General features: G+C 44.7%; 1 protein-coding gene across 2 annotated transcripts in view; it reads right to left on the reverse strand.

Moving 5' to 3' along the window:
• Positions 1-350: 350 nt before the first annotated feature.
• LOC144695388 (cornifelin homolog) overlaps positions 351-22,180 on the reverse strand; it is a 28,990-nt gene continuing 7,160 nt past the window's right edge. The window contains exons 2-5 of one of the 2 annotated variants that reach the window (XM_078566280.1): positions 15,985-16,141; positions 10,907-11,043; positions 2,887-3,000; positions 351-585 (exon numbers count right to left, since the gene is read on the reverse strand). In XM_078566280.1, coding sequence (XP_078422406.1) covers positions 2,908-3,000; positions 10,907-11,043; positions 15,985-16,087 — 333 coding nt within the window. In that variant the 5' untranslated portion in view covers positions 16,088-16,141 and the 3' untranslated portion in view covers positions 351-585; positions 2,887-2,907. The remainder of the gene's footprint in view (positions 586-2,886; positions 3,001-10,906; positions 11,044-15,984; positions 16,142-22,180) is intronic. The other variant, XM_078566281.1, reaches the window with a different exon arrangement.

The raw sequence follows: 22,180 nt of genomic DNA on the forward strand, positions 1-22,180 counted from the left end.
ATCTGTGTTGTTGGTGTTCATTGTAGGATAAACTTTGGCCAAAACACTAGGGATATGGCCCCCTGTTCTTCTTCAAATTGTCCTATGGAATCTTTCAAGAGGACCTGAGAGAGCACCTGGGGCCTCAAACATCTGAAGTTTCAGCCTAGATTATATGCTCAAGTCCGACAGTCAAGCTTGAACCTACAGCCTGCCAACTCAAAGGTAAGAGTGCTACCATTGAGCCACTGCCGGACCCTTAGGGTGGACTTTAAATTATTAAGTGTATCTAAGCCATTGCTATAACTGCCATTACCCACACAGTAACCCAATGTCAGACTCTCCAGCTCTATTGACACAAACATTTGAGACAACATCAAATTCTCTTTATTGTATAATCATCCCTGAACATTGTTTTCTCCTAAATTGAATTGCATCTAATTTATTACTGTTGCATTCGCAGCATGTTGCACAAGCATGAAATGGTTAAATCATTCAGCTAAAGCTTGCATTATGAAAGCTTTGCATTCTTTGAGGCAAAAAAGTATTCAGGGCTGCTGTATCAGGGTACATATCAGGCTTAACGTGAAGAAGTATTTCTTTAATCTGTAATAAATATAAAAAAAGCACAGTCAAAAAGAATGACAATTTTCCCAATTTTCCTAATTTTCACCCTTCCTGAAGAAATTGACTCACGCTGGACTGTCTCTCCCTGTGTGCTCTGAGAACCATATTGGGATAGTGATTGGAACTTCAAGGTCCAATTTCAGAGATTAATATCCCAATTGAGACCCTGATTGGGTTGGGTGGTTTTTCAGGGCTCCCTGGTGCCCACATTAAACAGGAGATAACACCCTGCATATGTAACTGAGAAGCAGGAATGCTTCCCCAATTCCACACCCCTTCCCCAATATGCTGCCACTCCACAAACCCTCTCCTGTCATTGTTCTCAAATGGGCAAGCTACCTATGGAGGTTCAACTGGTGATTTCAGCTCAGTCAATTCATATTAATGGGGTCCAAGGTCCAGTTTTGACCTGGGTTCAAGCCTCCTGGATTGGGTATACAATGTGCCCTTCTTACTGCCTTTATGTCCCAAACCATTTCCCCATCAACCTATACACCCACCGTATTGTACAAGAGAGTTGGTGATCACATTTGCATTGACAAGTGACAGGGGCGCAATGTGGACCTTCCACCTCCACTCTTGGCTCCCTCTTTACTTGTTGGACAAAATAAAGCACAACAATCAGGTTAAATTGAAGCTTGTGCCACTAAGCATCTGTTCTCAATAGAGATTGAAGTGGAGATTTGGAGAGAAAAGAAATATTTTCATCCAAGGGCATTACTTTTTGGAATAGCTGCCCAGCTCACCTTCCTCCTCTGCACTTTGATCATGGCACTTCTCTGCTGTCAGCCCTCCTCTCTAGTGTGTGCAACTGCCAGGCAAGGACAGGCTCAGACTGAACTATGATAAGCTTGAGGTGAATAACTTACTGAGCTCGCTGGTCTGCAGGGGAAATGAAGCAAAGGGCAACCAGTACCTGTGGTACTGTATCCCACTGATAACTGTTAACATCAGAAGACAAGAAGTGGAAGAAAAGGAGGCAAATTAAAAAGGGGAGTGATTTTGACTTTTGGTGATAGTGTAAAACAGGCAATATCTCTCTTAATCTTCATTTCCATTGAAGCCTTGTAATAATTGACAAAATAACAGTGGTGGAAAGGTGGGTCGATGAGGAAAGTTTTTTTTTTACACAGCCATTTGTTATGATCTGGAATGCACTGCCTGAAAAAGAGAGTGGAAGCAGATTCAACAGTAGCTTTCAAAAGGAAATTGCATAAATACTTGAAAAGGAAACATTTTCAAAGCTATGAGGGTAAAAAGGGGGATTGATTGGCTGAATCTATCAAAGTGCCAACAGAGGCATGATGGGCCGAATGGACCTCCTGTGCTGTAAGACTCAATGATCTGATATCTCCCATTTTACACTGTCACCCAAAGTCAACATTACCCTTGTTCTTTCTTTGGGGTAGATAGTTTTACCTCTTTCCTTATTTGTATTCCTCTAGCTTTTCCTGTCTCATCAAAACCCACAGTGGAATTTTATGGCCATGTTGTGGTGGGGGCAGGAACATAAAATGTGGCGAGCCATTCAAAACTCCACTGACTTCAACTGGAGGGGCTGTAAAATTCCACTGCAAGTACTCTGGTCAACTGGTCAGTGCAACTTCCCTGGTAACGTTGGTTTATGTGGTAAACATTGTTTCAGAACTAAGCCACATAGACCATAAAGGTCACAGATTTAACAATAATTCTGTGTTGAATCAGATAATTTAGCCAGGGCATTGGGTAGGCATGTTTCTTACAATTGGCGAAAGTTACCCCTGGAGTAGTGAAGGGTAAATCCACCAGGTTTCTGGGCCTGATGGTTATACTGCACCCCTTGCTCAAAGCCAGTGTGTAAGGACAAGGTGAGGCTTCACACTGATGTTGTGTGCAGTTGAGCAGCTGCCAGCGCACAGGTTGGAGATTCACACATGAATAATGAGCACCTGCACATGGTACCAAAGGGTGACTGCCATTTGTGTACCACCATATTCCTTTGAAGAAATCCACACCTTCATGGGAGAAGATAGATGTGGTGTGTAGAAGAAGAGAACTGAAAAGAGAAAATGCATGTGGGCACTTTGCTAGGAGAGGATCGTATTCAACTTTGTGGACCCATAGATGAACAGCTTGCTGAACATATTGTTTTGAGTCGCCTTTTAAGAATGGCAGCTTTCTGGAGGACCAGGAAGACCCTTTGCTAACAATTTGCTAGTAAAGAGTGAAAGCCCATATCCTGATCATTAAAAACAAAGAGGGGAGAAAATAGGACTGATTTTCTTTTCAAAAAGGAGGCACCTTTTTTCAGTCTTCGCAGTGCTAACGATTGTGTCTACGCATCTCACGAGCCATTCGACAAAGTTCCAATGTGCCACAGCAGCAAATCATCATCGCATCATTACTGATGGTTCCCTGTACAACAGAGAAGGAGGTTTTAATCAAAGCATCCAACCATTATACAGCAGCAGCCAACGGAGCAACAAGAATACTGAACTATGCAGTCAAAATAAAAGATTATTGATCATAAGAGGTCATGCTGAAACTATATAGCCCTCTAATCAATTCACACTCTGCCCATTTCCAATTACTGAGACCCAAGGGAGTTTTTCAAACATTGAATGTGTCTCAGAGAACAGACAGCAGACTGATTCCTTGGGGAGAATTTTTGGATGGAAAGATGGTCTAACAAGTGGGTGAGAGGAGGGCAGGTGTTATAAGCACCTTCCCAGCTGTTAGTGTGTTCATCCTACCTGATTTTCCAGTATGTTCTTGCATAAGTTGGGCAAGCTCCTACCCATGCTGTACTTGTTGGTGGAGGTTTTCCACAAGGAGGTGTGAAATTACAAGAAACTTTTAAATTTGAGTAAATTTAAATGGACATCGCCAGACTTTAGAAGCTGCTATATTTTCAATTGTGGGGGGATGGATTTTATGCAGCCCACAAGAGTGGAAACCTAGCATGTGGTGTAACTGAATGAGACAGGATGCAAAATTATCTGATAGTGGGTTGAGATGCAGAGAAAAAGTCAACAACGTGTTGACAGGATGACTTCACTCCAGCCTGTGGTGGGTTCACACTTGTAATACATTTGCCCGCCATGATGACTCATTACTGCAAAGCTTTTTTGATAAAGTCAGTAACTCATGAGAATCTCGTTGCACCTGGCTCGTGTTTGCTTAAAATTGGCGTGCACATCAGTCGGCTTTGTGCAGTTGTATCTGAGATCAGTGGTCTTCCTTGTTGAAATCTATAACACATGGGAGGGGAGCAGGAGAATGGCATCTTGCATGGAGGGTTGGGACCATCAAGGGTGAGTCAGTGGTGGGGGTGTTGGGGGAGGTGTGGAGTGGGGTTGGGGGCATGGAGGAGTGGAAGAGGGATCCAGTGGAGAATGGAGGGTGGGGTTGGGGGCCTCGAGGAGTGGAGTGGGAAGGGTCTGGTGTCCTAGATGTGGTGGGGACAATCAGTCAAAGTAACAAAATGAGGCTCCTAATGGGCAGGGTCAGTACTGTCCAATTGTGTATCCATCTCAGGGTGTGGCTGGCAGAGACCTTACAGGGCTTTGAGTTTACCTGCAACATTTCAATTATCCCCATTGGGAGTAATTGTGGACAATGTCCTTTACAATGCATAGAAGGGAGGGCCAACTGAGCCTGCTTGTTCAGCCAAGTCCCATAGAGCGGCGAGTATAACACTGGGCACTAACTTGAATGTAGTAAACAAAACACACAACATTGTTTCTTCCATAATGAAGGAAATGTCCCTAACTCCTCTGTGACCATCAATGCGTGCCAACCATGAGGCATACCAGTACATTTAGCTCTCTGACTAAGCTAGTCTCAACAAATAACAATGATGCGCACATGAATAAAGTGAAACCAATGTAATGTGAAATATTTACATGAAATTTAAATTTGAAAAACCCATGCCATCTTTGTGCTCTCAATAAATCTTATGTTAATGGAAATGGAGTTGGGCAGGAAAGTTTTGGCCGTGATGCAGGACCTCCCTGTTTGTCCAGGAGGATCTTTTATAGCCTGCCCATTGCTGCTGCATTGTCAGCTGATGCCATGTTTCATCAATGAAAAGCTTCCCCAGCTGCAGAATCACACTTGTCTTCCGTGCGCGCCGTCGACAAGTTAAATTTTAATTGTGATCACATTGGAAACAGGAAAAAGCAAGAGAATGGAAGTAGCGTACAATTCCAGTTCTGCTGTTTTGGGAATAGCACGCCACTGATATATTTCTGTCCAATGCTTCTTTCAGCCTTTGTACAGTTTAGTTGGATAACGAAAATGACTGTAACAACAACAATGTCAACAACTAATCAAGCATCTATCATTTAGAATTAATCCAAAGCGTTTCTCAGTGGCATAAGTAAATGAATTGGATGCTGAGCCAAGAGTAGAACTTTAAGATAGGTCAGCAATAGATTAGTCAAGGATTTACAGTTAAAGGAGAAGTGAGAGTTGCAAGGTTAAAGGATGAGAATTTTAAATTTGATGCACTGGGGGGACTTGAAGCGAATGTCAGACATTGATGCCCAGGGCAATGGATGAGCAGGACTGGGTACTGCATAGGATAGGGACAGCACAGTTTTGAAACTGGACAAAGACCCTTTTTAGAATGACTGAAGCTGTGTCTGGCTGTGACCCTTGAACAATAAGAGCTAATATAGCAGTTTCTCAGGAACTGGCACCTTTTTGTTTCTGAAGAGACTGTTGGCTACAGAGACCAAATTCAAAGGGAACTATACAAAGGCCATCTACATTTCATAAGCCAGGCCTGGCCAATTGGAGCCAAATCATCTCCTAGGACAAATGACCCAGCAACCTCCCTTTAAGACTTAATGATTGGAACATTAACAATCTCAGGGACCCAGATGAAGGGATGCACACCCTTTTCAAAACCAGAGTGGAGAGGTGGGAGTCATGTGACATGAAACCCTAGCTGGTGGAACCAGTGATATTACCTTGTGGTATGGAAAAATCTCAGTCTGCCATCTTTACCATCTCCAAGCAGCAGCACAGCAAAGGGGCTCTGCCCAGGCTGAATACCTGACTCCACCTACACCGCTTCTACTGGAAATTCTGTCGCATTGCCTACAAGGCTGATTCATCTTTGCGTGCCTATCTCATCGTGGAAGTCAACTCTACTGAAAAAATGAATTATCCAGCATCACTTTTCAGTCTGCTGACCTCTGTGAAGGAATACCTCATTGGACTTTCATTCTGGACTCTCGACACACATGAAATAATTTTTTCTCTGTAGTCTTTGCCCAGTAAATCTTTCTTTTTCTATCCCTCTTTTACAGTATGAGTACACAGGGGCTACATAGTGAACCCCCCACCCCCCTGCAACTCTGCATATTGAGTGTGTAAGTAAACTAACTCTTTGAGTTTATCCTATATTGAGTTTGCTGTGGGGTTATTAATGAAAAATTAGATCACACCAAAACCAAGGGTTGGGAAATGGAAAGCAAATCAAAACACCTTTCCGTTTACGGACAGGTGGTGAGAGGAGAAATTACAGCTGTTTAAAGTAAACCTACTCCTGTCTGTAATAACAGCATTGGAATTGTTAAGTCTGAAGGTGACAAAGACCTGACTGAAGGTTTTGTTGGCAGAAGGGCAGAGGTGAGCCATGTTTTCGCACTTGTGGGGCTCAATAAACCATCCCCGCCATTGAAAATATAACAGCTTCTAAAAGCTAGCAATTTCCCTTTAAGCTTACTCAAAAGAAATTTAGAAGCTTCTTGTCACTTCACACCTCCCTGTGGCAAGCTCCCACCACCAGATACCGCATGGGTAGGACCTTGCACACATTCTGCAAGAACATCCTGAAAAATCAGGTAGAATCAAACCACTAACAGCTGGGAAGCTGCTTATAACACCTGGAGATGGAAGTAAGCAGCCCCTGTGATAGAGGGTTTATGGAGTTGGAAGCTATGTTCTGGGTGAAATAGGATGCAATGGTTGTGAACAGTCTGACTGGAACTCTGACTGCGGAAGGAGTCGACGTCAACTGCAAGAATGTGGTGTTTGTGTTAGGTGCCTAAAATAACGGTTCTGGTCATCTTAATGCTTAGCTGAATAAGATTGTATCTCATCCAAGTCTAGATGTCAGACAAGTGATCTGAAAGCACAGGGATAATGGAGGGGTTGAGAGAGGTACTGCAGAAGTGGGGTTGGGCGTCGTTAATGTACACCTGGTAGTTGACCCCATTTCTGTGGTTAGTGTTGCTAAAGGCAGGATGTAGATGAGGAAGAGGACAGGAAAAACATGGATCCAAGCAGCACTCCCAAGATGATGGTATGGGGTTGGGAAGAATGTTGTTGGTAGAGATCCTGTGGTTATGATTGAAACATAGAGAGAGCAAATGAGGACAGTTCTTCTAAGTTGGACAATGGTAGATACTTTAGGTTCATTCTGGGGCTGCGGAAGGTTTAAAACCTACTGGTTGTTCTTCAAGCAATGGTTATGGGATAGATGGACATGGATCTCGGAGACGACAGCACATTTGAGGATGTTGGAAAAGGAAGATAAGCCGAGAGGTTTCCAGGACAGGTTGATCAAGGATAGGCTTTTTTGAGGAGATGGTGATAATGACGGTTTTAAAAGAGAGGGGAATAGTTCTTGAGAAGAGGAAACCAATTATATTACCAGCTGGGCATGGGAGCAGATAGACGTTGGGTGGTCAGCAGCTTAGTGGGAATGGGGTCAAGTGAACGGAAGTCAATCTCACAAATGAGATGGGAGAATTGAGAAGCTGGAAGAGAACCTAGAGGGTGATTACACATCAGGGATGAGCTGACAGAGGGATGGTTTGGAGGGCTAGAAGGAGGCAGAGAAAAAGCTGAATCTTGCTGACAAAGAAGTCCACAGCTCTCAGTGCTTTCAGAATGGACGGTACTGAGAAAAAAGATTAAGAGGCAATTGGTGATGAAGAAAGGAAACTGGTGATTCTCTTTGCTCTCCTGGGTGATCCTGGAGTTGTGGGCAGTTCTGACAGAGCAAGATGAGGCCTGCTAGGACTTGTTGTGATCAAGCCTGAAACGACAATAGGTAGGGAAGCCAAGTGCACACCAGATACTATCCAATTAATTGCTTCACTATTAGGGGCCATGCCTTCAGTTACCAATACCCTAGTTCTGGAATTCTCTTCTTTAACCCCTCTGCCTCTCTAACCCTCTTTCCCCCTTTAAGACACTCCTTAAAATCTACCTCTCAACCAAGCTTTTGGTCATGTTCTCTAATATTGCCATATGGCTCGTTGTCAAATGTTGCTTTATAATATGCCTGTGAAGCACCTCGGGATGTTTTATTATTTTAAGGATACTAATCAAATATAATTTGTTGTTGTTGAAGCCTGTGCCACATGGACTTGATGGAGTGAAGAGGGAATCTTTACCAGGTGAAAGATCAGGTTTGGAGGCAGTGACGATTTTGTGGGGGACACGTTAATGAAAAGTGGAGGGAGTGGTTGAACAGCTCGCCAGTTGCAGAGTTATTGCGGCAATAGGAGGGCAGACATTTGGGAGTTTGAAAATCATAAATGCTTTAGGAATGAGTTCTTTCCAGGGGTGAATGCAGAAAGAAATGTGGCTGAAGAGGTTTAGGGAGCTGAGAGTGGTGAGGGATGTAAAGCCATGGTCTTGTCAATGATTGAGTCAATGAAAGAAGTAAGGTCATAGGAGGTGATGAGGTACAATACATGTGCGATTGGAAAGTGACTCAGTGGCCAAAGCACATTGTCTCTTCACTGCAGAGCTGCAGAAGGGAAATATTGCAAAATGATGTGTTATCAAGAGGGTGTACCACAATTTTTCATACTGCAGCTCTACATCATGCCTGAAGGGAACAGAGGAAGACATCACTGCCATCAATGCTAGTCCTGTGGTACACATCAGCTGCAGGTGTCCTTGTAGCAGGCACACTGTGAGCCCTTCCACAAAATGGTCTGCAGCAATTCATTACAGCTTCTTGAAATGCACAGCCGCTACCACCTTGAAGCATAAGGGCAGCAGATACATGGGAACACCATCAAATTCCCCTCCAAGTCACACATCATCATGACTTGGACATATGCTGCTGCTCCTTCACTGTCACTGGGTCAAAATCCTGGAACCCTCTACCTAACAGCACTGTGGGAGCACCTACATTACACGAACTGCAGCAGTTCAAGAAGGCAACTCACCACCTTCTCTAGGACAACTAGGGTTGGGCGATAAATGCTAGCTTTGCTGGAGACCCAGACTCCCAGAATGAGCATCTTAAAAAAAGGTAGCATTACACCTAGCTATCTTCTATCTTTAAGTCTGTGCAGGCAATTCTGCAGAGTGATTGCCAGGCACGTGCATATCCACCTGCAACTGTGGATGGGAGAAATACCGCCAGTGCAGTTGGGCATAATCTGTCTCTGGAACACCTTAAATAACATATTATCCCCTCACTGTGTGTGTCAGCTGTGGCCCTGTCTGTAGCACTCTTGCCTCTGAGTCACAAGTTTCTGGATGTAAGTCCGCTTGAGCACAAAACTTTGGCTAACTCAGAGCGCTGCGCTGTCAGAGGTACTGTCTTTCAAATGAAATGTTAAACCAAGGCCCTGTCTGTTGTCTCAGGTGGATGTAAAAGACCTCATGGTACTATTTTGACGAAGAATAGGGGAATTATCCCTGGGGCAGAATTTTACTCTCCCCCGCCGGTGGGTTTGCAGGAGGGGTGGGGGGGGGGGGGGTGGGGGGGGGGCACAAAAATTCCCTGCCCAATATCTGTCCTCAATTTTACAGGGCTGGCGAGGCCTAGGGCCCACTCTTGCCCCAAATGAGGCCGTTAAGTGGCCAATAATTGGCAATTTAAGGGCCATTTCCTATGTGGCCTCAATTTGAGGCCGGTGGGATGAGTTCAAGGGCATACTGCTCGTGCCTCAGGTGGGAAACTAGTGTTGGGGGCGGCGGGGTTGTACCTCCCTCAAGGGCCCCCTTTCCACATTGGCTGCAACTCCCCCAAGGTTTGCCCCCATGCATCACCCCCCTCCACCCCACGCGGGTGCTCCCGCCCAACAGGCTGCTCCATCAAGGCATCCAAGCCCCTCTCCCCAACCCCTGGGCCTCACCTCCCCGCCACACTATGAAAGCTCCGACATTTACATGGTCCTGGACTCAGGGACTTTGAATTTTGTAGTCCCAGCCCTGGCCATTGTTGCTTCTGATGCTGCTGGGATTACAGAGCTGCCAGCCAGTCTGAGGTGGGACTTTTGCCCGAGTGTGGGGTGGAAATCCCATCTCCAGCCAATTAAAATTCCATGGAATTATGAATGGCTATGGGGCTGCTGTGATCGGCAGGAATGTGTTCCCCACCAATTCTTGGGAGGGAGCTTGGGAGTGGGAAACTCTGCCATCTGAAAAATCCTGGCCCTGGTGTCCAAGCCAATATTTATCCCTTAATCGACATAATAAAACATATTATCTAGTCAGTATCACATTGTTGTCTGTGGGAGCTTGCTGTGCGCAGATTGGCTGCTACATTTACAGCAGTGACAGTACTTCATTGGTTGTAAAATGCTGGGATGTCTGGTAGTTGTGAAAGGTGCTGTATAAATGCTTAGGGTTCTCGAGGCCAATGGCAAGCCTTCCCTGGAATCAATATCCCAGGGGTAGAAGTCTTGCCTACCAAGAGTTGTTGCCCAGTCAGAGGCTGGCAGCTCTTCTGCTCAGCACTGCCACAGGAGAAGCAGTGGCTGCTGCCAGAAGGATAGGCACTGGAGTACCAGGATTGCTGAGTGACCCAGGCCATAGGTAAGTAATATGGGAGGATTGGGGGGCTGTGGGGGGTGGGGTCTTGTGGGGGGGGGGGAGAAAAATGTAGGGGGGGGGGATGGGGGTGGTGGCAAGGAGTTGACAGCAAGGAGAGGGGGTAGCTCCCAGTGGGCCCCTCCCTTCTGGTGTACAGTCTCTCGATCAGGCACTGAAAATGGAGTCGGGCCATGGTGCGGCATGCGCAGCTTATAGAGGCAGCTGAATATTTAAATCATTCATTCTTTTTTCCCACTGCACCTTTTCTTCTTCCTCAAAAGAAAAATGTATTGGGAAATTCCCATACTCCTGAACAATCGCAGTACCAGAGAACCTGATGCCATTTACTAATTGGCTGAACAGCAATGGGACGGGAGTCCATTGTCCCAACAAGCTACAAGGAATTCAAACACAGGCTGTAGAAGCCAAAGAGAAATGCAGTGACTCACAAATATCTTGGAGTGGAAAAATCTATGAGGGAGGAAAAGAGCTGTGGAGAAATGACAATAGATCATCCACCTACCTGGATACCATATGAAAGACGCATATGAGTTCTCACTGCAATCATACTTCCAGGCACACAACCCAAACAGCAACTCTCGCCATAACTATTGGCCACATAGCAATCCATTAAAATTGGACAGAGGAAACCACAACAGCCTATGAAAATAAACATAACTTTTAAGATACTTTTTCATTCTTGTCATGAAGCTATTAATGTATATAATATTTTGGAAAACATTTTTCTTTTAAAATAGACATTTAGTCTGTGGGTGTGTCTTAATTGGATTAAAACCAGCTAGTCTGGGTGTTTTGATGTGTACTAGTTTTGATGTGTAAGAGAGACAGCGTGCATTTGCATTTTTTGAATAGAGCATTCAAGAAGTGGGGTGAAAACTGACGCCTTTCTAGCAGCTACCAAGCAATATGTTTATATTACTAATAAAGTTGGTACTATGAAACGGGTTTAATTGTTAAAAGGTGAAGTTCAAAGAGGCTGGTGAAACAATGAGAATTCGAATTCAATCAGTAGTGGTAGGTTTAACTTCAGCAATTTTTGGGTGTGCAGAGCAGAGGCAATGTAAGATCAAAAGGCAGCTGCAACCCTCCAACTGGCTCCAAGCAACCAAAGTGAAAGAACCTCATTTTGAATTTGCCTGGTGTTCGGTTAAGTCTATGAGTTTCTGTTGCCTTAATGGAGATTAGGTTGGGAATTTGTTAAAAGTTATGATAGTAGTAATTTGTAGCCATGTGTATATATTTTTAACCTGTGTAAATTTATAAAATGTTTCTTTTAGTTTAATGTAAAACCTCGAGAACTGGTGGTCTGATCCCTGAATTTAGAGTCGCATCTCAAACATAACTCTTAAAAATATAGATTATGACAGTTGTTTAAAGTTTCCCTCTGGGATTTTTACCAACTGCATCAGTCACAACAATTCCCTAGATTCATCTGCTGTGACACAGTATTACAGTGATGTTCTTAAACTAATAACCGAGAGTCTGTGGCTTCAAATCCCACCTTGCAGCTTGAGGATTTAAATTCAGATTTAAAAATGTGAAACTAAAAAAAAAAGTGCTTGTATCATTAAGAGTCATAAAAACCCAACTGATCCACTCATGCCCTTTAGGGAAAGAAACATGCCGTCCTCTTCCAATCTGGTCTGTATGTCACTCTAGACCCTCACTCATGTGGTTAACTCTTAACTTCCCTTCGAAGTGACCTAGCAAACCACTCAGTTGCATCAAAGCTGTTGGAGCACACAAACTGCATCAGTTTATGATAGTGGCCCACCACAGCCTTTTGGGCACCAAGAAGTGACTAATAAATGCTGACCTTGACAGTGATCACCAAGTTAATTAATAAAAGGAATTACAGCAAATGAGAGTAAATGCCTTTCAAATTTCTGCCGCTGATGCTTTGGGCGGAATCCTGTTAAGGCATCAGGGATCTCTTCTGGCTGGAGGGTTGGTGAGAGACCTGTGCTGCCTCTTTTCGGGAAGCCCCGCTGAACCACAAGCTAATCAGGCAATGGTGAGGCCAGTGATGGGCCTTCCCCTGGAATCAAGACCCCGGGGGTGAAAGTCTTGCCTACCAAAAGCTGCTGCACAATCAGAGGCTGGCAGCTCTTGTGCTCAGCAGCGCCACAGTAGTGGCTGCTGCCGGAAGGACAGGCAGCGGAGTACTCGGATTGTGGAGTGACCCAAGCCACAGGTAAGTAATGTGGGAGATGGAGGTGGGGAGGAAAGGTGTGGGGGGTTCGCAGGGTGGGGGTTTGGGGGACAAGGTTGTAGGGGGGTTAGCAGCAAGGGCAGGGGTTTGCTCACAGCGGGCCCATCCCTTCCAGATGTCCAGTCTCTCAATCACGGAAAGAATGGATGGGAATGGAGTCAGACTGAGGTTCATTCAAGTGCAGTTTACAGACGCAGCTGATCATTTAAATCATCAGCTCCTCCACGGAAGTGGGATTATGGTGGGCCAGGAGTGTGAAATCTGACGTGTGCAGGTTAGAATAGGTGAGAGGGGGTCTGAACTTGGCTGATTCATTTGGATAGCCGGGGTACTCCTTTGGAGAGGCGAGGTACTCCTTTGGGAATGGTCCAGGTACACCTTTGGTGGAGGTCAGGAGCCTTTGGAATTGTTAGAAGTAGACATAAATGTGCATAAAAAGTGCATAAACTAATTCCTGTCAAGCTCATTGGAACTGTCAATAGATCCGTCAAAATCAACTGTCAATACTGTCAGAAGCACCTGTCAAAGGTTTGCCTCTGTGCACCGGCACTATGTGAAAGATTGAAAAAAACAATAAAACAAAAACATCCCTCCAGCTTTTACCCCCTCACCCCACACATACTCCCCAAGCCCCAACCATGCCCCCCACCCACCCCATAACCCACTCGGTCATTCTGAGTCATACAGTTGGAACAAAGAAGAAGTCTTCAACTGATTCATGTGGACCAGATTTGAACCCAAATCTCAAGCACCAAAGTGGGGTAAACTAATACCCACCTATACCCCCACCCTCCATTATCACCCAGTCTCCTAATCAGACTGCAGGTGCTAAAGACTGGAATTAGGTCTTTCACAGAGGTGGAAGTACAAATGATGCTGGGCTGGCCCCAGGCAAAACAAAAAGAGACAAATAATTTTAATTTTAAGAAACAAAACTGATATCTGTCTATGCAGATGTTCATTGAGGACTTCCTCTTTATCACTAGAAGTGAAAGCTCATAAATAGTTCACTTCGAACCAAATACTCCAAGATTAGATACCACTCACAAAGGAGTAAGAGTCACAGGAAGTGCACACCCTTTGTCCCCTTATTCCTAACCTCATATAGTTTGCACCTGCCAACAGCTATTCAAAATTAACATTGTCACTTCCAACCTAGCAGTTGTTGTATTTCTAAGTTGTCAAATTGAACATTTGGAACTAGATTATAGCTGCTTTCTATGGCGAATCTACATCCAATGGGATCTACATAGAGTGTGCTCCAAACTCAGTATAACGTAAACAAGGAGGCTAGAGAACTCCCCAGTACATACTTTAACCATTCCAAAATATTGTGAGAGCAAAAGTACCTGCTCATCAAAGTCAAGAAATGGGGAATAGAAATAACAATAATTTGTATTTATATAGCACCTTTAATGTGTTAAAATATTTCAAGGCACTTCACAGGAGTGTTAAATTGGACAAAATTTTACACGGAGCTACATAAGGAGATATTGGGATAGGTACCAAAAATGTGGTCACAGAGGTTGGTTTTAAGGAGTGTCTTGGAGGAAGGGGTGTCTTAAGAGTAGGGAGAAGCAGAGAGGCAGAGACATTTAAGGAGAAAATCTCCATATTGAACACTCAGCTCTGGTAAAACATTGTTAGATACAGGATAATGTCTACAGGATATTGAATCAGAATCTTCAGCTGTCCAATGTGACATTTTCCATTTCAATAAAGGAAAGAGATTTTGATCCCAACAGTTGGGAATTGATTCAAACCTCAGAGTTCAAAGCAGACTTGCCACAGATAGAGATCCAAAATTTTGGGTGTTGAATTTCTATGCAGTATACAGAGTAGATAGAGAGAAGCTGTTCCCACTCGTAAAAGAACAAAAGGGCACAGATTTAAAGTGATTTGCAAAAGAAGCAAATGTGATGTGAGAAAAAACTTTTTCACACAACGAGTGGTTTGGGCTTGGATTGCACTACCTGGAAGTGTGGTGGAGGCAGGTTCAATTGAGGCATTCAAGAGGGCATTAGATGATTATTTGAAAATAAGCGCAGGGGTACGGGGAAATGGCAGGGCAATGGCACTGGGTCATAATGCTCATTGGAGAGCCGGTGCAGACACGGTGGGCTGAATAGTGGCCTCCTGTGCCGTTAAGATTCTGTGATTTCGTGATCCTGTGATGTATTCTCCCGATCATTCATGGTAACTATTACGGAAGTTCTGCAGATGTCCTGCTGAAATGACATTGATATCGCTTCTCCAGGATTTTCAACAATCACCCATTAAGGTTATATTGTATGATTGAGAGAAAACTCATAGTAATTCAAACCATTACAGATTTATTGGCTTATTAAGTGTCATTGTAAAATGTCAAATGTAAAAATAACTGTGGAGTGAGTGCTAACATCTAGAATTAGGTAACAATTCAATAGATGCCTTGTGCAGCCCCTCAGGCCTAGAATTCTCTCCCCAAATCTCTCCACATCTCACTCTTCCTATAAGACCATCCTTCAAATCTATTTTTTCATCACCTGTGCCCAAGTCTCTTTGGCTCTCTGTTATTTTTTGTCCGAAGTGCCTTGAGATGCTTTACAAGTTTTTGCTTGTTTCATAAGTTCACACATACTTTTTTGCCTATGGGGCAGTCTTGGAAGGATTCGCTGGCTGATTATCAACCTGTTGATCTGCGTCATTACCAATCCCTCCGTGGCCATCAAGTCCTGGAACGGGACTTAAAGCTGGAGCTTCTGGCTCAGAGGCAGGGACACTGCTTACTGAGCCACATGACCACACTTTTTCTTAGGTAAATGTCGGTATGTAAATGCATTTGTTGTTGTTTGTTATCCTATGGAGTCAGGTGTTTCTGATTCTGTATATAGGTTGAGCTCTATTTGTGGCCAACTGAGTATCTCTGGGGTGCATCTTGGTCAGTGATGCCATGTGGTGGCTCAAAAGGACCGTAAAAAGAGTCTTGATGAGTTAAAAAGGGACCATAGAAGGCTGAGGGCATGGCCGCACTATGGGAGGCAAAGGAATTCGCTGGTTCACAAGGGGCCAGAGTTGGAGGAGTGCCAAATTCTCAGAGGATTGGAGGAGGTTACAGAGAAATGCCCTTCATACCAAGGCATGTTGTTAACCCAGCCATCAAAGGGTATTCTAATCAAACCATCTTTTTGTCATTTTTTGTGAAGATGTATTTGTGGACAGATTGAACATAACGTACATCCCCAGGACTAACAATCTCCTGTAGAAAGAACTCACCTGAGCGTTTGCCCTCTTCCCTGATGAGTTGCTGGAAAGAGTGATTTATAAAGACAACTTGAACTCAACTCGCTACAATGACATAATAAAGAATTAATTGATAAAAGACTTACAGACGGGCATATCATCACAAATGTTGCATAATCCTGAGCTCCACTGCCCACTACCTCCTCCCACAGCTCCTGGCTGCTGAATGATTACAGTCGTTGATGCCATGTTTGAGATTAGTGGCTCAATGTCTTTAGGAAGAAGAAAACAGTTTTAGGCAGGCTGCAAAATAAATCAAGTTATTATGATGAGCAGTTAAATCCCCTGAATGCTGGAAGTAAATCTCATTTTAAAAACAAAAGATGGGATACAAGACAGGCCTAATGGTCTCCTTCTGTGCTATAACCATTCTCTGATTCTATGTAACTTACTACAGACCTGAATGTCCCAGTTTTGATCATCTGTGCTTTCCACTAGATCAACAGCTGTGACCATAAACACTATCTGCTCTCTAAGGTGTATGTAAAAATCCCATGGCATCGTTTTAAAGAAGAACAGGGGGGAAATATGTCCTTTGTCTAGCCTTTATCCCTCAGCCAACATCATTAATCAGAGTACATGGCCATTATCACATAACCATTTGAAGCACCCTGCTGTGCACAACTTGGCTGCCATGTTTGCTAAGGTGTCATATGGACAGAATACTGGTCCTAATAGCGTTTGGTTCTCAGAGAAAGAGACAGATGAAAATGTTGACACTTTCTGCGGGCTGGCATGCACCACCATGATGGCAGTGGCTACAGCGGTCAGTGCTGAAAATGACAGCCCACAATGACCCTTGGTAACTCTATTTGCAGTACTTGTGACAAAACCTACCTTGCAAGAACTGGCCTCTTCAGCCATCAGCAAAGGTGCCATATGAAGACACCTCAACTGAAATGGACTTGTTTTCTGCATGTCCATCTTCATTCTAGTACAGAAGGATGCCATGCTCTTGGTTCTCAGAGGAGGATCAGATATTTCCTGCCTTGAAACCACTTATTTCCTTCTGCCTTCATGGAATAAATGATTTCATTGTGTGATGATACAAAGAAGAGGGACCCAATTATTGGCAGATTTCAAAATAGTCCAGATAATGGACACAGGCGTCAATACAATGGAAGGATTAAAGACAGGCGGAATGAGGATGGAAGCGCCTTTAGCAGACCCGGCTATTATAGCGGGAATTCTGAAGAGTTGAATAAAATAGATGAAGGGCTAGATAGTGGAAATGTGAGTGATCATGTCACGCAGGACGGATCTATCCCATCCAAAGGCCAATTGTCCAGAGTGGATACTTAAGTGACATATATTCCAGAGGGGTCTGGTGAATGAAGGGATTGGACAACTGCGGGACATGCAGGAAAAGCTACTGAAGTGAGTCTGGAAGTTACTCTTGCATCAGAAAACGATCATGTACTGGAAAAAGAGTCTCTGACAGTGCATGAGGGAGAATCACAGTAAGTAATTCCGACAGACTGCAAGTAGAGGTCATAGCTTGAATAGATTTGACAATTAAATAATGGTTATAGAACAGTCTTGCAATGGAACTAGAAACAGAAATTCCCATGGATTGTGAGGTTTTGGTGGCTGCCAATAAACTTAAGGATAAACTAATGAGATGCAAAACAAATTGAATTAGATATTTGAAGAGAGTTTGGAGTTTATAACGTTTAGGTTGACTTCTGGAGTCACAGATTTCCCAAAATGGGGTTGAAGTCATATTATGTGGATAATCATTCACTGTGGGGTAATGTACACTCTATGAAAAATGTAAGTGAGAAAAGAATACAGATTGACCTTGCTGGCTCGAAATAATGCTGGAGAGAAAGGAAGCCTCTAAAATTAAATGAGTGGACACAATCCATCAACCATCAGATTGTTTTACCAAAAGAAATGTGTGCACGAAGAAATTGTTATGGCTTCTGGAAGAGAGGTGTCTCACAATGAGATGCTTTTTGCAGAACATAGAATTTTGAACTAATTTGTGTTGAAATTTTTTATTTAATTGTATATGGGTCATGGGTATGAACTGGGGATTCACTTTATTTTTATTCTTTCATGGGATGTTGACATCGCTGGAGCGGCCAGTATTTGTTCCCCATCCCTAATTGTTCTTGAGAAGGGGGTGGTGAGCTGCTTTCTTGAATAAAGTGACAAAATGTGCTCACCTGTGCAACCACTTGTGATCAGAAATTCTTAACTTTTCTAGACCTACCACTTCTTCTAGGTGCTGCCCTGACATCTGCAGGAGGGGTGGAGATGACCAGTGCAATGGTTGACCCTGTTGCCCCTGGTGCCTTCAGCATATGTCCTCTGGAGAAATGAGGCCTTGAGAGCCCTGGTTTGCTTTGGCTGTCCTCCTGTGTGTCAGCTGCTCCCTCTGCAGTGACAGAGGACGAGGTTGAGGGGTCACAGACAAAGGGGACTCAGAGCGAGAGGACAGCCTCTGAGATTCCTGTGTGGGTGACCCAGGGGTGTCCAGCTGCTGCTGCTCCTCCCTTCAGGTGCCATAGGGACCCAGCCGGACTCCTCGAGGGGAAGGGGCACCTGGAGGGCTGTCAATGTGCCCATTTCCCTCTCGCGTTGCCACTGCAAGAACTCACCCATGGCTACCGTGATGGAGCATAGCTCAATGCACTTCTCCACATTCTGCTGGACCAGGGTCTCCTTGGCATCTGCCATCCTTCCCATGGAGACCTCCATACACGCCAAATGTGGGCACCAAATCATCAGAGAGCAGGCGGATGCACTCCTCCAACTCATGTGCCACTCTGTTGACGGCTTCCAACAGACCTGTGATGCTCTCCCGCCTTCTGCTGATTCTCCACGATGAGTTGGAAAGCCGAATCCAGAGGCTTGTCATCTGACTCGGACCTCAGAAATGCCTGTTCCCCAGCAGTCCTCCAAGTGCCAGGGAGCTCGGCTGAACCTGCCTCCTCCTGCTGCTGACAAGTGCCCATATGGTGAACACCAGATTGTGAACCTGAGCCTGCTCTAGATCTAGGTCCCACTGAAGTGTGTGTCTCTGGATGGAGCTGAGGGACTGACTGGCTGAGGGTATCAGTCGCTTGACAGAAGTCCCTGTGAACCAAAGTAGAGATAATTTGTGCATGGCAGCAGAGTCAAAAGCAGGAGAGAGAGCACTCGCTGTTCCATTGAGAGAGGGATGATGTGGTGCAGGATCCTCACGCTGCCGACCTCACAGTCACCGCAGGCATGGTCCACATCCTCACCAGTCAGCGTGATGGCACACGTCTCAAAGTGAGTGAGGGGTCTAAAGTGGGCCACTCCACCTCGGTCTGGACCTCTCCCTACTGTTTTGAGCCAGCTTCTCCTGCATGGAAAAAGATGGAGAGAGTGTGAGCAGGACACATGGCACTGCGTGGAATGTTTGTGCGGTGAGCGGAGCCATGGACAGGATGAGGACGCGAGCTCCAGAGGATATGAGCCTGATAGAGATGTGAGGGTGTGTGTGAAAGTTAGTGGTGTTGTCCCTTAAGGCCTGAAATCCCTGTGGATGTGTGATGGGTTTGTGAGTGTGAGTTGAGAGTAATGAGAAGAGCGAGTTACCCTTGGGGAACGCATGAGATCATTCATCTTCTTCCTGCACTGGATGGCTGACTTACTCTGTGCTCCGGTGGGACTGACTGCCGTTGCCTCCCAGGTGGATCTCCTGCGGCAAGAGCGGGGGTAGAAGACATCGCGACGACCTTCCACTGCGTCCAGCAGGCGCCCCAGAGAGGTGTCACTAAACTTGAGGGCTGCCGCCTTGATTGCTTCCAGGGCCATGTGTCACCTGGAGCAGTCCTGGTCTGAAGACAAGAAGTAGGCTGCGTTCCGGTGTGCTTTAAATATGGGGCCCGGAGTGAGGAAGCGCTGAGGTCATGGTGTGGCAGGCAAATCCAAGCCCGCCCGCCAGCAAGCTGGCGTTTTCCCCATAAATGCATAATTAATGAGGCGGACGCTCCAAGAATGGGATGATACGACGCAAAAAGCCGCCATTGTGGCCAGCGGGTAAAATGTCAATTTTTCCCACCCAATACCACACTTTGTGCAAGACTGGGACAATTCTGCCTACAGTATTTATGTGGCTGATCCAGTTCAGTTTCTGGTTAGTGGTAACCTCAGGATGTTGATAGTGAGCGATTTAGCAATGGTCATGTGTTGAATATCAAGCTCAGATGGTTACATTCTCTCTTGTTGGAGATGGTCATTGCCTGGCACTTGTGTGACATGAATGTTACTTGTCACTTACCAAGCCTGAATGTTGTCCAGGTCTTGCTGAATAAGGACTACTTCCAGTTTGTCATTCCAGGACAAGGAATGCTTCAGCCTGTGAGGAGTGAATGGCACTGAACATTGTGTAATTATCAGCAAGTATCCCCACTTCTGACCTTATATTGGAGGGAAGGCCATTGATGAAACAGGTGAAGATAGTTGGGCCTAGGACACTACCCTAAGGAACTCATAAGAACATAAGAAATAGGAACACGAGTAGACCATTCAGCCCCTCGAGCCTGCTCTGCCATTCAATAAGATCATGGCTGATCTTTTTGTGTTTCAATTTCCACATTCCCATCTAACCCCGATAACCTTTGATTCCCTTGCCTAACAAGAATCTATCTACCTCTGCCTTAAAAATATTCAATGATCCCGCCTCCACCGCCTTCTGAGGCAGAAAAATTCCAAGGTCAGACAACCCTCAGAAAAAATTTCTCCTCATCTCTGTCCTAAAAGGGCGACCCCTAGTTTTAAAACAGTGCCCTCTAGTCCTGGACTCACCCACAAGAGGAAACATCCTTTCAACGTCCACCTTGTCAAGACCATTCAGGATCTTGTACACTTCAATCAAATCACCCCTCACTCTTCTAAACTCCAGTGGGAACAAGCCCAGTCTGTCCAACCTCATAAGACAACCCACTCATTCCAGGTGTCAATCTAGTAAACCTCATTTGAACCGCCTCCAATGCATTTACATCCTTCCTTAAATAAGGAGCCCAAAACTGCACAAAGTATTCGAGGTGCAGTCTCCCCATTGCCCCGTATAACTGAAGCATAACATCCTTACTTTAATGTGCAATCCCTCTTGTAATAAAAGATAGCAGTCCATTAGCCTTCTTAATTTCTTGCTGTACCTGCATATTAACTTTTTGTGACTCATGTACTAGAACACCTAGATCCCTCTGCACCTCAGAATTATGCAGCCATTCTCCATTTAAGTAATACTCTGCTTTTTTGTTCTTCCTGCCAAAAAGTGAACAACTTCACATTTTCCCACTTTAAACTCCATTTGCCAGATCTTTGCCCACTCACTCAATCTATCTATATCCATCAGCAACTTCCTCATGTACTCTTCACAGCATACTTTCCTACCAATCCTCGTGTCATCTGCAAATTTAGCTATATATTCACTCCCCTCATCTAAGTCATTGATGTAAATCGTAAAAAGTTGAGGCCCCAGTACAGACTCCTGTGGGACTCCACTCGTCACATCCTGCCAATCAGAAAAAGACCCATTTATGCATACCCTCTGCTTTCTGCCAGCCAGCCAATCTTCTATCCATGCTAATATGTTACCCACTACACCATGCGCTTTTATTTTCCGTAATAAACTTTGATGTGGCGCTTTATCAAATATCTTCTGGAAATCCAAGTACAGTACATTCACAGGCTCCCCTTTATCCACTGTGCATGTTACTCCTTCAAAAACTCCCAAAATTGGTTAAACATGATATTCCTTTCACAAAACCATGCTGACTCTTACCTATTGCCTTGAGCTCTTCTAAGTGCCCAGCTATAACCTCCTTAATTATCGATTCTAATAGCTTGACTGTTGTGGGTAAGTTAACTGGCCTATAGTTTCCTGCTTCCCTCCCTTCTTGAATAGGGGGGTTATATTTGCTACTTTCCAATCTGATGGAACCTTTTCAGAATCTAGCGAATTTTGGAAAATTAACACCAGCGCATCGACTACCTCATTTTTTTTAAGACCCTAGGATGTAGTCCATTAGGACCCAGAGACTTGCCAGCCTGCAGCTCCATCAATTTGCTCAGGACCATTTCCCTAGTGATTTCAATTTCACCTAGTTCCTTTCTCCTGTTCACCTGATTTGCACTCCTGCAGAGATGTCCCAGAACTAAGGTGATTGACTTCCAATAATCATAATCATTTTCCTTTGTGCTATGTATGACTGCAACCAGTGGGGAGCTTTCCTCCAGATTCCCATTGACTTCAATTTTGCTAGGGCTCCTTGATGCCACACCCAGTCAACTGCTGCC

Source organism: Cetorhinus maximus, chromosome 21, assembly GCF_964194155.1.
Source record: "Cetorhinus maximus chromosome 21, sCetMax3.hap1.1, whole genome shotgun sequence".
NCBI lineage: Eukaryota > Metazoa > Chordata > Chondrichthyes > Lamniformes > Cetorhinidae > Cetorhinus > Cetorhinus maximus.